Source organism: Trichomycterus rosablanca, chromosome 14, assembly GCF_030014385.1.
Source record: "Trichomycterus rosablanca isolate fTriRos1 chromosome 14, fTriRos1.hap1, whole genome shotgun sequence".
Classification (NCBI taxonomy): Eukaryota; Metazoa; Chordata; class Actinopteri; order Siluriformes; family Trichomycteridae; genus Trichomycterus; species Trichomycterus rosablanca.
The window spans coordinates 27,420,122-27,436,454 of record NC_086001.1 but is presented as its reverse complement, the minus strand read 5'-3'; the positions used below and the strand labels follow the sequence as shown (position 1 = coordinate 27,436,454).

The following is a 16,333-nucleotide window of genomic DNA, read 5'->3' as shown; positions in this document are numbered from 1 at the left end:
AGCACAAAACTGAAAAATAACCGAATACATTTTGTGTTGTCGTAATGTTAAGGTCGCAGATTGTTATTTAAAAATGATTGGCTTTCCTAGATGTATCACTGAACGCATGTATAAACATGGTTAAATAAAACATTAACACATAGCATTAGATAAACAACTGTTATTCAACTGTATGCAATCATGTATAATTTGAGCACCTTGTATAGATCTGAAATAGAATACAAAATAAGTCACATGATAACGGCATTACATACACTTAAACTTTACACTTTTAAAGGAATTAAAACTAAAACCACACATTACTAACCGCTAGCAGAAATAAATTAGGCAAAGGTAGCACAGAATTATAGGCGTTCCACTCAACGAGTCAAAAGCGGATGTGCGCATGCTCGGTAGGACAAATCGATGGTATTGGGTAAAATAAGTCAACAGAACAACGGCAGCACCTGCTGCTCGGTGAGGACAGTAACTGCAGAACGATATGTGCTCTCACGTCCGAGTCTCCAAAAGTCTCCAATAACACCAGAAAAAGTCACGAGGGTCTGAAAACTCGCTAAATATATATAAGTTGGCAACACTGAGTATTACACTGTTTATTAGCCTGACTTAAACGTTAGCGAGTCATGTGACCCATGTGTACCGTCCAATGAAACAGCTGTGTGTGAGTCTCTGTGGCGTAATCGGTTAGCACGTTCGGCTGTTAACCGAAAGGTTGGTGGTTCGAGCCCACCCAGGGACGAGTGTCTTTTATTGCCCAACCTGCCTGTTGATCAAACGGATGTGAGACACAACAACAATGTGTAGCTCCACAGAATAGTGGAAATAAGTAACTGAAAAACATCCAGTAAACAACAGTCCTACAAGCACAAATATCCACCTGATAAGTCATCAGAGACCGGCTGTCCAAAGTGGAAGAACGTTCTTTTGGTTTCCGTAGATGTTAAATGAAGATACTCGCCCAACGACCCTGAGATTAAGAGTCTCATGCTCTACTGACTGAGCTAGCCGGGCTTAAGCAGCTTGTCAGAACAGCTCATCAGTCAGACCATCAGAGTGATGTAGGTTTAATTCACTAACATCACGACCAGGGGGGTATTCCAGAAAGCGAATTTAACAAACATCAAACTTAAACCTGAACTCTGACCCAGCCATATCCGGCATGCCGGAACTTTTCGTGTCGGCCCACATCCGGCAGCCGGATCTGGCCTGGTGTCAAAATGAATGACGGATAGATTGTGGCTCGTATACGGCTGCCCGGATCCCAGCCATGACTGCCAGCAATATGCCAGCACTTAACCATCTGCTAGCCAGAACAGCCATTATTGCAGTTCTGGCCTACTGGAGATTTTTAAAAGGCTTTCCCCCACCATATTTAACCTTTAATGGTTACTGGGACTACTACAACAGTTCTTGCTTCTTATTGCTATGAAAAATAAAAATAAATAAATAAATAAATAAATAAATTTATATATATATATATATATATATATATATATATATATATTTATTTATTTATATATATATATATATATATATACTTTATTATAATTATAAGTAATACTAATAATAGAGTACAATTAAAACAGTAACAGAAAAAAACAAATGTACACCAAAACACATTTTTCAATATTTTATTTCAAGTATTTTTATTTATTATAAAATGTTTTGTCCTGCCATAATTGACTGCTGATCTCCTGCCTCCTGACACTGGTCTGTAATTCTAGAATGAAAACAAAAATGATTTTTCATAGATCAATGTGGATCTTATTCAAATTTCCAGTTCCATTTAATGATGGTAACTGTAGTTTAAATATGTTTACCTGGTTAAAATGGTTTATTGATTCACTCAGGCAGCAGGAGTGGCATCATGAAAAGCAGTTTCCAGAACAGTGCTAGAGCAGAAGAAACAGTGCCTTTAGTAGGCTGAAAAACATAAGCACAAACTTTGAAATATGTGCTGTAGACATGATAATGTACTTTTTGATTATAATATTTTACAGTTATGTACAGTGCTTGCATACAGTATCCCTAATCCATCCTGAAAATGTCTTTCAAACTGTATGTTGATAAAAGCAGCTTTTGTGATTATCTTACCAAGATCAGTGTAGCACAAATTACAGAAGGTGGCTGAGTGAGCTGGACTCGGGGTGCGCAAAAAGTCACTGCAGAAATATAAACACTACATTAGTTCAATCATTCAATCAAGGAAATGTATAAAGACCTTTAAATATGTGCTTTAGGCATGATAATGTGCTTTGTCTTTGTAAACATGTTTCCTGGGTTATTTATGCCAGCCAATGACTAAAAGTTTTTATAATATTGTCAACTGCCAGGAAGAGGGAACTAATGTAACCAACCTTTTATATACATCACACCCCTTACTCAAAAACAATGGACCACCAGCTCCATACAGCTGTAGGTATAGGTAACTAATGTAATCGTTTTAAAATATTATGTGTGTAATATAACTTGGCTATATTGTTAGATGGTTTATATCGTATTTATAATATCAGTGTAAGTTTCCTTTAGGTGTATGTTTTAAATTATTTTTGATAGTCTTTGCTGCCATATTTATGTATAGCTGGCTAGATAGTTAGTTTACCGTACCTGCCAAGCTAGCATTTTTGGCTAACGTTAAAACATAGCTATAATATATTATTAATTATCAAAAATACAAAAGTATTTGATTCTATATATTGTGCTGTTACTACAGTATATCAGTATTTTTAATATAATGTTTTAGTAAGTTTTAGTCCTAAAGAGCAGCTGTTAACGTTACCTTTAAATTCTCAATAAATAAGTGTAAAAAATAACGGATTTCTTATTTAAACTGAACTAAATGGTCGAGGCTCCACGCGCATGCGTTCAGGGAACCTTTCGTATTGAAGTAGTGAACTGATTCTATCTGACACCACCATGTATTAACATTAAGGTAATAGTTAAAAATCTCTTGTCAGTTATCATTCAGATGTGGGGTGCCGCAGGTCCGCCGAGTCTCAGTCAGCCGACAGTGGGGATGTGCAGCCGTAATCGGGCCAGATGTGGGGTGCCGAGCCGACAGACAGCCAACACTGCCGAACCGGAGCCGGAATCGGCCCAGATCTATCGTGCTAGCTAGGAAGTGAGCGTTCTCTAACTAGCAGGTCCTATTGACCTGGGCTTCAAATGTTGTGAGATCTTTTTAATGCCCCTCTCATTCAAGTCAGAAACATGCCATTATTTCAATTAGCCAAACTTAATGACCCTTCTGTAAATGGTTTAATGTGCACACTGATGCTACTGGCTTGTTTTTCTTTTCTACAATGTAAGTTCATACCTTCAGGTTCATGTTATTTGAGATCTCTCCATAGATTTCTTCCTCATATGCAGATGATGTATCTGGAAGTTTTATATGAAATATTTTATTCAGAAACCTCATTTAATATTAGTTCATATGTGATACTCATTTCTAGTTGAATTAGTAGGGGTTAGTGAGTTGTAGTGAGCATTCCATAGAGAGGCCCGTATAGGTATGTCCCCACATATGGAACACATCATTGGGAGGCCTTTCTGACTTCAATGTATGTGAACTATAAGGTTCTCCTGGTGCAGTTGGAAGTTGGGAGCCAGTGTTCCTATGGACAAAGGGCCTGGCTATCTCTCTTAGTGCCTGGTGAGAAATGTGATCTACATTTACATTTACATTTTCAGCATTTAGCAGACGCTCTTATCCAGAGCGACTTACAGAAGTGCTTCTATAGTGAACATTTCATTTCTCAAGTTTAGGAAAACAACAGTCAAAGAACACAAATCTGCTAAAACCTGTTAGAACCAAAGTGCTTTTTTTTTTTTTTTTTTTTTTTTTTTTGGAAATGAATAAGAATGGAACAAAATGTTAGTAAATAAGTACAAGTCAGCCTAAGTGTTTAGTAAAAAGGTGGGTTTTTAATCGTTTTTTAAAGACAGCAAGAGACTCAGATGTTCGGACAGACAGAGGAAGTTCATTCCACCACTTCGGCGCTAGAACAGAGAACAGCCTTGATGCTTGTCTTCCTTTAGTCCTGGATGGGGGCTCAAGTTGAGCGAGACTAGAGGCTCGGAGGTTGCGTGGTACAGAGCGGGGTTTGATTAGGCCACAAAGGTAGCTTGGGGCTGGTCCATTTTTGGCTTTGTAGGCGAGCGTCAGTGTTTTAAACTGAATGCGTGCAGCTACAGGAAGCCAGTGAAGAGAACGTAGCAGTGGGGTGATGTGGCAGTGTTTAGGTTGGTTAAAAACCACACGTGCAGCTGCATTTTGAATGAGCTGTAAGGGTTTAATCGTGGACATGGGAGCTCCAGCCAGAAGGGAGTTGCAGTAGTCCAACCGTGAGATTACAAGTGATTGCACCAGAATCTGGGTAGCTTCCCTAGAGAGAAAGGGACGAATCTTCCTGATGTTGTACAGGAGGAACCGGCATGATCTTGTCATGTTGGCTATATGAGGAGAGAATGTCAGCTGGTTATCAAGGACAACACCAAGACTTCTTACCTTATCAGATGGTCTGATCTGGGAGTCATCCAGAGAAATTACTAGGTCCTGGGTTGGAGACTGATCTCCAGGAATGAGCAACATCTCTGTCTTGCTGGGATTAAGTTTCAGATGATGAGCTGACATCCATTGTGAGATATCTTGCAGACATGCTGAGATGCGAGCTGAGACTTGCGCGTCAGGAGGAAATGACAGAATGAGCTGAGTGTCATCTGCATAGGAGTGGTAGGAGAAGCCATGGGAGGCTATGACCTTGCCCAGAGAGCGGGTGTAGATAGAGAAAAGAAGTGGGCCAAGTACAGAGCCCTGAGGAACGCCGGTTGAGAGAGTGCATGGAGGAGATATGGATCCCCTCCATGACACTTGGTAGGAGCGCCCTTCCAGGTAGGAGGCCATCCATTGCCATGCTGAACCTGTTACTCCAAGGTTGGAGAGAGTGGACAAGAGAATGCTGTGATTCACTGTGTCAAAGGCTGCAGAGAGGTCAAGAAGAATAAGGACAGATGACAGTTTGGCTGCTTTGGCTGCATGAAGCTTCTCAGTAACCGCTACAAGAGCGGTTTCCGTAGAATGCGCTGCCTTGAAGCCAGACTGGTACGGATCGTGGAGGTCATTCTGAGTGAGAAAGGCAGATAGTTGGTTATAGACAGCACGTTCAAGAATTTTGGATAGAAAAGAGAGGAGTGAGACAGGTCTGTAGTTGTTGATGTCTGTAGTGTCTAGTGTAGGTTTCTTAAGAAGGGGGATGACCTGAGCCTTCTTAAATGCAGTAGGGACAACACCTGATGTCAGGGAGTTGTTGATGATGGGTGTGATGAAGGGGATTAGGTCCTGTGAGATGTCTTTGAGGATGGTGGATGGTATAGGGTCAAGTGCACATGTAGTGGGATTGCTGGATGAGAGGAGCTGTGTAACCTCATCCATGGTGAGTGGGGTGAAGCTGGTGAGTGTGTTGGTGGGTTGAGGGTCAGTTGAAAGTGGGTCAGTCGGAGAGAAGGATTGATTGATTTTGTCGATCTTGTCCTGAAAGAATGTTGAAAAGTCAGTAGCAGTGAGAGAGGCAGAAGGGGGAGGAGGAGGAGGGTTTAAAAGAGAGGAAAAGATAGCATGAAGCTTACGTGGGTCAGCAGCAGATTGTTCAAGCTTGGCTTTGTAAAAAGATGTTTTTGCAGCAGTCACGTCAGATGAGAACCTGGACAGCAGATCGTGGTAGGAGTGGAGATCACCACTGAGCTTAGATTTCCTCCACTTTCTCTCAGCTGCCCTTAATTCTCTTCTGTTGCTGCGCAGTGCATCTGAAAGCCAAGGAGCAGGGTGAGAAGGTTTTCCTCGTTTGAGGGTAGGAGGACAGAGCTGATCGAGGGATGTTGAAAGAGAAGAGAGTAGAGTATTAGTTGCGGAGTTGAGTGGAAGGGTAGCAAGCATGTCAGGGTTAGGTAGTGAAGTTAGGATGTTTAAGAGATTAGCAGGGAGGAAGATAAAGAGTGAAGATTGGGGCGTGTTGTAAGGGTGAAAGTGTGGTTGGAGGTAGGAAGAGTTGGGAGGCAGAGAGAGAAGGACACAAAGTGATGGTCAGAGAGGTGGAGTGGGGTGACAGTGAGGTCCAGAACAGAAGCTGGACGGCTGAAGACCAGGTCCAGAAGATTGCCTCCTTTGTGTGTCGGAGGGCTGTGGTTAAAGAGGAGGTCGAAAGATGAAAGAAGAGGAAGAAGACAGGAGGACTGAAGTGTAGGGAGATTAAAGTCACCAAGAAGAGTTAGAGGAGTTCCATCTGAAGGGAAGAAACTCAGAAGAACATCCAGCTCTTCTATGAAGTCTCCCAGTGTGCCAGGTGGTCTGTAAATGACAATGATATGAAGAGTAATCGGAAAAGTAACAGTAATAGCATGAAATTCAAAACAGTTGGGGGTAGATGAGGTTGCTGTTCCTATAATGTGCCCTCTGATGTCTGCAGGGTCTGTGAGATATAAGCACAGGAATAATTGAGTAGCACATGCTGAGAAAAAGTTTGATAGATTAAACAGTTTCAGAGACTGATAGTACTTACCCAAGTTAGTTTAGATCTATTTAAACCAGATGTGTTGTATGTAAATCGCTGGGGTATTTAAACCTGGGGCTGGCGTAAAAGAAGGGAGAGAAGAAATCGGCTGTCTTCCTCCGAGCAAAATCGCGAATGCTCGTTTGTCACTGCCTTGATATTGTTCTGAAATAAAATCTTTGGGTAAATTAGTCAGTGGCAAGCGGAGTGGTCATTTCTTCATTAACACGTCATCACTACAAGACAATTCACAGAAAGACACAGTTCAGTTTGAGAAGCGCACAGCCCAGCTAGCATGATAGATCTGGGCCGATTCCGGCTCCGGTTTGGCAGTGTCGGCTGTCTGTCGGATCGGCAGTCCGCATCTGGCCCGAATATGGCTGCATGTCGCCACTGTTGGCTGACTGAGACTCGGCGGAATTGCGGCACCCCGCATCTGCCCCGAATATGGCTGCATGTTGGCTGACTGAGACTCAAAGCAACTTTTTTAATCCAATATAATAGTTGTATATGTATGTGTAAAATTATTTTACAGTCGCTTGATAAGCTTGTTTGACTTGAACCAGATGTACGTACGCTAAGCCATGATAACTGTTTATAACAATGATAACTGTTTATAACAATGATAACTGTTTATAACAATGATAACTGACAAGTGATTTTTAACTATTACCTTAATGTTAATACATGGTGGTGTCAGATAGAATCAGTTCACTACTTCAATACGAAAGGTTCCCTGAACGCATGCGCTAGGGGGCTCGCGCATTTAGTTCAGTTTAAATAAGAAACTTATACTTATTCACTGAGGATTTCAAGGTAACGTTAACTGCTGCTCTTTAGGACTAAAACCTTACTAAAACATTATATTAAAAATACTGATATACTGTAGTAACAGAACAATATATATAATCAAATTATTTCGTATTTTTTATTAATACATTTAGTATAGCTATGTTTTAACGTTTTAACGCCAAAAATGCTAGCTTGGCAGGTACGGTAAACTATAACTATCTAGCCAGCTATACATAAATATGGCAGCAAAGACTATCAAAAATAATTTAAAACATACATCTAAAGGAAACTTACACTGATATTATGAATACGATATAAACCATCTAACAATATAGCCAAGTTATATTACACACATAATATTTTAAAATGATTACATTAGTTACCTATACCTACAGCTGTATGGAGCTGGTGGTCCATCTTTTTTGAGTAAGGGGTTTGATGTATATAAAAGGTTGGTTACATTAGTTCTTCCTGGCAGTTGACAATATTATAAAAACTTTTAGTCATTGGCTGGCATAAATAACCCAGGAAACATGTTTACAGCGACAAAACACATTATCATGCCTAAAGCACATATTTAAAGGTCTTTATACATTTCCTTGATTGAATGATTGAACTAATGAAGTGTTTATATTTCTGCAGTGACTTTTTGTGCACCCCTGAGTCCAGCTCATTCAGCCACCTTGTGTTATTTGGCCTACACTGATCTTGGTAAGATATTTACAAAAGCTGCTTTTATCAACATACAGTTTGAAATACATTTTCAGGATTGATTAGGGATAATGTATGCAAGCACTGTACATAACACTGTAAAATATTATAATCAAAAAGCACATTATCATGTCTAAGGCTACTTAGCATGTCTACAGTTACTTTTTTTCTTATTCAACATTTCTTTTCCATCATTAAGTGGAACTGGAAATTTGAATAAGATCCATAAATAAACTATATAATAATATAAATATATATAATAAAATATTGAAAAATGTGTTTTGGTGTACATTTGTTTTTTTTGTTAATGTTTTAATTGTACTCTATTATAATTATTACTTATAATTATAATAAAGTATATATATATATATATATATATATATATATATATATATATTATTTTTTTTATTTTATTATTTTTTTTTTTTACAGAGTATTTTCACAGCTACAAGAAGCAAGAACAGTTGTAGTAGTCCCAGTGACCATTAAAGGAAAGCCTTTTAAAAATCTACTGCAGGCCTTATCTGGGCCTTATCTTGGCCCGATAATGGCTGTTCTGGCTAGCAGGTGGTTAAGTGCTGGCATATTGCTGGCAGTCATGGCTGGGATCCGGGCAGCCGTATACGAGCCACAATCTATCCGTCATTCATTTTGACACCGGGCCAGATCCGGCTGCCGGATGTGGGCAGACACAAAAAGTTCCGGCATGCCGGATATTTATATCCTACGTTTTTTGCTAGCTGGGTACCCACCCAGTTCTTTACATCTATCTCCTATTGTCACTCCAGCTCAAGCCTACATACAAATACATTGTGAGTTTAGTCCCATTTAACAACTGTGGACACATTTGCTGACATCGGATTCAAAACCAAACTCTCATCACACAGAGGACTCGGATGGAATTTACAGTTTAACAAATACATTTATTCATCAATAAAGAAACACTTGTCTCCTGAGCCCTCAACTGGTCTTGGTCAATTGGTCACCTCCATGATAAGAAAACACCTGAACTACCACAATAGTATTTATTTATTTTTAAATGTAATTTTAAAACATGTCTGTTCAGTCTGTATTAGGATTTAGATGAACTGGGTTTTATGCACTAGAAGATGGTGGGATAATTAAACATAAATATGAGTATTTCTTTTAACAAAGGAGTTTAGCTACCACTAATTTGGTCTATAGATAAACACAAAGAACAAAGACTCATGATGATAGAACAATGCAACACTGTTCAGTCCACAGCCCTCCATTCACACCTTCTCATGTACATTCTGGTTGAGGACGGTTCATTATTTGCTAAGTGGAAATCATCTAAAGACTAGAATTTTGGAGTGTAGACCTAGAAGTGTTAAAGTAAGAGGCTATTCATTCATGAAAACTTAGCAAACACCATAAAGACCAGGGTAAAATTCTTCCACTTGAGAGTAAAAGTTGTTCTGTGTTTATTAAAGTAGATTAAACTTGAATAATGAACAAAAACAGATTCAGATCTGAGGTTGGTACATTACACCACATAACTTTTAATGAGTAATGATTATATTCACACCATGATGTACAGTACATTCAATAATTGAAGTAGAACAGTTCTAGAAAAAGAAAACCATACAGCTTTACCTCCTGTGTGAATGTGCTGGTGTTGTTAGAGAGAATAATGCACAAAAATACTTTCCACACTTTTAACAGTGATGTTACTTTCCTATGTGAGTTTGTTGATGTCGTTTAAGATTACTTTTATTAGCAAAAGACTTTTTACACTCTGAGCAGTGATACGGTTTCTCTCCTGTGTGAATACGCTGGTGTTTTTGAAGGGTACCATGTTCAGCAAAACTGTTTCCACACTCTGAGCAGTGATAGGGTTTCTCTCCTGTGTGAATACGCTGGTGTACTTTAAGGGCACTACTTTGAGTAAAACTCTTTCCACACTCAGTGCAGTTATACGGTTTCTCTCCTGTGTGAATACGCTGGTGTTTTAGAAGGGTACTAAGTTCAGCAAAACTGTTTCCACACTCTGAGCAGTGATACGGTTTCTCTCCTGTGTGAACACGCTGGTGATTTTGAAGGTGACCCTGTTGAGTAAAACTTTTTCCACACACTGAGCAGTGATATGGCTTCTCTTCTGTGTGAATGCGCTGGTGTTTTTGAAGCGTATTCTGATAAGAGAAACTGCTTCCACACTCTAAGCAGTGATATGGCTTTTCTTCTGTGTGAATGCGCTGGTGTTGTTTGAGATTACCCTGCGTAGTAAAACTCATCCCACACTCTGAGCAGTGATATGGCTTCTCTCCTGTGTGAATGCGCTGGTGTTGTTTGAGATTACCCTGCGTAGTAAAACTCATCCCACACTCTGAGCAGTGATATGGCTTCTCTCCTGTGTGAATACGCTGGTGTTGTTGGAGATGACTCTGCTTAATAAAATTCTTCCCACACTCTGAACAGTGATATGGCTTCTCTCCTGTGTGAATGCGCTGGTGTTGTTTGAGATTACCCTGCATAGTAAAACTCTTTTCACACTCTGAGCAGTGATATGGCTTCTCTCCTGTGTGAATACGCTGGTGTTGTTGGAGATGACTCTGCTTAATAAAATTCTTCCCACACTCTGAACAGTGATATGGCTTCTCTCCTGTGTGAATGCGCTGGTGTTGTTGGAGATTACTCTGTGTAGTAAAATTCTTCCCACACTCTGAGCAGTGATGAAAGTTCTTCATGTTTGTGCTTTGATAAGACTGTCGAAACTGTTTCCTTGGAAAGCAGCAGAAACAAAGAAACAAGTCAATTAATTAGAATTACTTTTACTACATTAATACCACAATAATATTAAACTCGTCACCTAGTAATAAAAACATTAAATTCACTTCACGTCTAAGTGAGAATCTGAATTCAAAGAACATCAGGATAAAATACTTATAAATACTGCAGATATTAATAATTAAATAACTATAAATAACTTGATATAAATAAAGATATAAGAGATCTTTCTCAACATCAGTCCTGCACCAAGCAAATCTAATCCAGTTCATGACAGGACTAATAATTAGCTCACAAGTGTAAATCTTTGGTGTGCTGGGAGTAAAAAAGGCTTCATAAATCACCACAATTATGAGCATAAAGCTATTTTAAACAGTCTGAATATATTAACCTGATAATATTAAATAACATAATAAAATAAAAAGAACAACAAATGCAACATAAATGTAAAAGAAACAAACAAGAAAACGCTTTACCTTCCTGTTAGAATCCTGGCAGCCACTTTAACAAAGCTGGTGTCTCCAGCAGGTCGTTTCTAATGAAGAACATGCAGAAGATCCTTCTTACCAAGTGACTCAGCTACAAGTCTAGAGTTTAGTCCTTAAATAGAGCTGAGGACAAAGACCCAAGACCAGTTCAAAACTCTGCATTGGTCAATCATCAGCCAACCATTCACACCTTCTTGTGTGAAGTACTAGCTCATTATCTATGGAACGTGTGCAAATGAACTAGACGAAGCCACAAAGCATGATGGGTGAAGTCAAACTACACCTATTTATCTCAGCAGAGAAGTGATTTACATTTAATCCTCAACACAAACAAGGAATTGAAAGGCTATTCTGTAAAGTGAAATGACATGAACTTCGATAAAGCTTTTATGATAAGAATCTAAGTCATGTAAAATGCTGTATGTATATTTGTGTGAATTAGTTTCTACTGTATATGAGGAACAATAAGAAAACTAGAAGAGGAAACACCCACCTATAGATTTATCTGTAGATTTATTATGATTTTACTTTAATTTAAAGTCATCTAAAACATAATTTAAGCTCATTTCCATTTTATTTTAGATTGTTATTAAATAAAATAATCTTGATTACATGAATTGTTATTGTTATTAAAATGAATTATCTTGTTTCCACAGAACAATTCCACTTTATAATGATAGTACATCACCTGTAGTTTACACTCAGTTAATATCAAGACATTCTGATGTATCATTTCTAAATAAATTCTAGAAATGTAAGTGTACCAAAAAATAGGGTTTAGATGTGCATACACCAGGGTGCAGATAGCATCTGCCTAATTTAAAATAGTTCTTCATGTAACCTGAAATTATATTCATATATCATTAGTTAATAATGAAGATTAGAAAGGAGAAGAAAACAGGAGAGGAGAAAAACAGAAAAGAGTAGAAATGAAATTCAGAGCTTTTAGTATTTAAAGTGTTACTAATAAATGTTCTTTTATGAGATCTAAAACGATTATAAAATGACTAATAAAACTATATTATTAATATTAATAAAAGATTCACTAGTAGTACACTAATCATTCATTTGCCATTTCACCAATATCTGTGACACCCTGGATTCTGGGCTAGTTTCAGCTTCAGGGTTGATTTTAGATCAGACATTAGGCTGGATAATTTTGCTGAACCTGGCAACTCTCACGGTTTTCCTGCCAAATTGGGCTTGTTTAAAAATTCAGTCATGGTTGAAAATTGGGCTACTTTCAAAATGTGTCACGGCTGTTTAAAAGCTTTCATTACAAACCGTACAAAATGTTTTTAATGAGGATTTGCGCTCACATACCTATGAACAAGGTCTGCTAGTTTTAGCATGTGAACAAAGTCACACACAAATATACATACAGCATTTTACATGACTTAGATTCTTATCATAAAAGCTTTATCTAAGTTCATGTCATTTCACTTTACAGAATAGCCTTTCAATTCTTTGTTTGTGTTTAGGATTAAATGTAAATAACTTCTCTGCTGAGATAAATAGGTGTAGTTTGACTTCACCCATCATGCTTTGTGGCTCCATCTAGTTCATTTGCACACGTTCCATAGATAATGAGCTAGTACTTCACACAAGAAGGTGTGAATGGTTGGCTGATGATTGACCAATGCAGAGTTTTTAACTGGTCTTGGGTCTTTGTCCTCAGCTCTATTTTAGGACTAAACTCTAGACTTGTAGCTGAGTCACTTGGTAAGAAGGATCTTCTGCACGTTCTTCATCAGAAACGACCTGCTGGAGACACCAGCTTTGTTAAAGTGGCTGCCAGGATTCTAACAGGAAGGTAAAGGGTTTTCTTGTTTGTTTTTTTACATTTATGTTGCATTTGTTGTTCTTTTTATTTTATTATGTTATTTAATATTATTAGGTTTATATATTCAGACTGTTTAAAATAGCTTTATGCTCATAATTGTGGTGTTTTATGAAGCCTTTTTTACTCCCAGCACACCAAAGATTTACACTTGTGAGCTAATTATTAGTCCTGTCATGAACTGGATTAGATTTGCTTGGTGCAGGACTGATGTTGAGAAAGTCAGATCTCTTATATTTTTATTTATATCAAGTTATTTATAGTTATTTAATTATTAATCTCTGCAGTATTTATAAGTATTTTATCCTGATGTTCTTTAAATTCAGATTCTCACTTAGACGTGAAGTGAATTTAATGTTTTTATTACTAGGTGATGAGTTTAATATTATTGTGGTATTAATGTAGTAAAAGTAATTCTAATTAATTGACTTGTTTCTTCGTTTCTGTTGCTTTCCAAGGAAACAGTTGCTACAGTCTTATCAAAGCATAAACATGAAAAACTTTCATCACTGCTCAGAGTGTGGGAAGAGTTTTACTACGCAGAGTAATCTCAAACAACACCAGCACATTCATACAGGAGAGAAGCCATATCACTGCTCAGAGTGTGGGAAGAGTTTTATTAAGCAGAGTAATCTCCAACAACACCAGCACATTTACACAGGAGAGAAACCGTACCACTGCTCAGAGTGTGGGAAGAGTTTTACTCAAAGTAGTGACCTTAAGGTACACCAGCGTGTTCACACTGGAGAAAAGCCGTATCACCGCTCAGAGTGTGGAAAGAGTTTTGCTCAACAGAGTAACCTCCAAACCCACCAGCGTATTCACACAGGAGAGACACCGTATCACTGCTTAGAGTGTGGAAAGTGTTTTGCTGAACATAGTACCCTTCAAAAACACCAGCGTATTCACACAGGAGAGAAACCGTATTACTGCTCAGGGTGTGGAAAGATTTTTGCTCATGAAAATAATCTCAAATGGCATCAGCGTATTCACATAGAGAAACCACATCACTGTTAAGAGTGTGGGAAGTATTTTACAGAGGTGGAAAGTAACGAATTACATTTACTCGTGTTACTGTAATTGAGTAGTTTTTTGTGTACTTGTAGATTTTACAGCCTGTAATTTTACTTTTACTTAAGTATGTTTTGTATTAAGAGTTTTAATTCGCTACATTTTAAATAACATCCGTTACTAAGTAAAAAAAAAAAACACACACCTAAAAAAAAAAAATCGCGTCTGGGAAACTGCTGCAGAGAATTTTGAGATGGGGAGTCGGATCTTTTACTCGGTTCATTTTCAAGAGCCGTATATATAATGACTCCCAGCAGTGCAAATTGGTTCCTTCATTTCAGTTTAAAGGGCCGTTCAATAGAATCGAATCATTCTACGACACATCACTAGTGGTTATACAGTTTAAAATGTTTTATGGAACTAAAATGACACATTACACACCCCTAAATGTTTTAAATGTTGTATCAACATGTTTCTTCTATTATATTTGAATTAAAAACAACTATTGTGAGATTTATATCCACTTGTTATGTTTGCATTACACAGAAGAGACACGCCCTCCTGTTTAAAAATAACGAAGTAACGTTTACTCTGAGTACATTTTAAATGAGTTACTTTTTACTTGAGTAGATTTTTAGGCTGGTAACTTTACCCGTAAAAATTCATTTAAGTAATCGTATATGGAGCTAATTTAGTGCCAAAACTTCGCAAACAATATGATTTGTAATCAAACAAAACACAATGTACAAATAAAAAACACTATTTGTAAACAAACACAACATGATGTATAAATAAAAAACACGACTCTAACACACACAGTGTGATTTACAAATACAAAACGCCACTGTTGCAAATGCATATGTGACTTTCAAATAAATGCACAGCTGTTTTCTAATACACTGCATTTCACAAACAAATAGAACACATTTTACAAATACAAACGCTGTTCCGCTAATGCCGTTTGTGAATCACGTGACTTTTGGCACTGTTCTGGCGCCTTGTGTCATACCCCTTTTCCACCAACGCGGCACGGACCCCGTTCCGGTTCCTGAACTTGACTTTGAACCGATTCCGTGTTTTTCCACCAAAAAAAAGAGGTTCCAGACAGTGAACTAGCGGGCCAATCTGGCAATCTGGCAGAATACTTGGTTTTTTAGCCTGAACCGTGACGTCCGTCTGAGGGCGTGTCATGTTATACAGCATAGCGCGTTAGCAACAATGGCGTCCGCTGGAGTCTCGTATGGAGCTGCATTTTTATCTTTTAAACTTTACCTGATCACATTTTGAGCCAGTTTGCCGCTTATATTTTCAAAGCGCATTTAAAAAGATGAACTGTGTGATATGACGTGATAAAAGTGACCCGGACAGAATGAAAAACGCTTAATGTAAAAAATAAAGCGTGAAGCTTTTTCAACTCCCCGAGCTGCATAAACACCACACATGTAAATCCAGCTAAACACAGATACATGTGGTATTTTAGAGTAGATTTGATGTTTATTTCAAACAGATGGATGTTCATGTGGTGTAACTTTAGTGTTTAGCGTTGAGCTAATCGGCTATTTGAGCCGAGAGTCGCGGTGAAACCGAAGCGCAAAACGCTTCTCACGTTAACGAACTAAAAAAACAACAACTGAGACAAACACATCGCGTCTTCTTATCACCGATTGTTAGATCAATGCTTTTTACATAAAAACGAACATCGGTAACAACAGCACAAATGCTCGCACATAATCTACACACTCCGCCATGATATTACTACTCTTAACTTTCGTTCAGTAACGCCCACCGATGATGACGCTGCTTGGTTTTCAAGAACTGGTGGGAACGTGCGTCGGTTCTCTACAGAACACCAAGGTTCAGAGAAACCTGAACAGAACCAGCCTGCACACCAGAGGGGCTCCACGTCAAAACGTCAAGTTTTCACTCATTAAATCATGTATTTTGTGAACTTTGTGGAATAAATGTAGGATTTATACTTGTAGATTCTGGGTTTTAGGGAGTTCAGCTACTGTTAATATTTTTCCCCAATTGAACTAAACCTGAACTGATGTTTAATTGTTCATTAAGACTTCACTAGGAGTTATTACCATCAAGCAAATGTAAAGCATATTTCTATATGAAGAGAATCTGTTTCCAGATAATATACACTGAGGTTTAATTGTTTGATCATCAGGCATGGCTGTGCAATAAAAGGCTCT

At 38.1% G+C, this 16,333-nt stretch overlaps 1 protein-coding gene and 1 long non-coding RNA gene across 2 annotated transcripts; both read right to left on the bottom strand.

The window, feature by feature from the left end:
- Positions 1-1,661: 1,661 nt before the first annotated feature.
- On the bottom strand, positions 1,662-2,121 carry LOC134326835 (uncharacterized). Its single transcript, XR_010014595.1, has 3 exons — positions 2,095-2,121; positions 1,821-1,892; positions 1,662-1,720 (listed from the first exon to the last, which is right to left on the bottom strand). It is a non-coding gene; the product is annotated as an uncharacterized LOC134326835 (long non-coding RNA).
- A 7,708-nt stretch (positions 2,122-9,829) lies between these two features.
- LOC134326823 (zinc finger protein ZFP2-like) lies at positions 9,830-10,690 on the bottom strand (the record flags this gene model as incomplete). Its single annotated transcript, XM_063008977.1, has 2 exons — positions 9,830-10,012; positions 10,094-10,690. Coding segments are annotated over 2 exons (780 nt in total), but the record flags the coding sequence as incomplete, so codon positions are not given.
- Between the last annotated feature and the right edge of the window lie 5,643 nt (positions 10,691-16,333).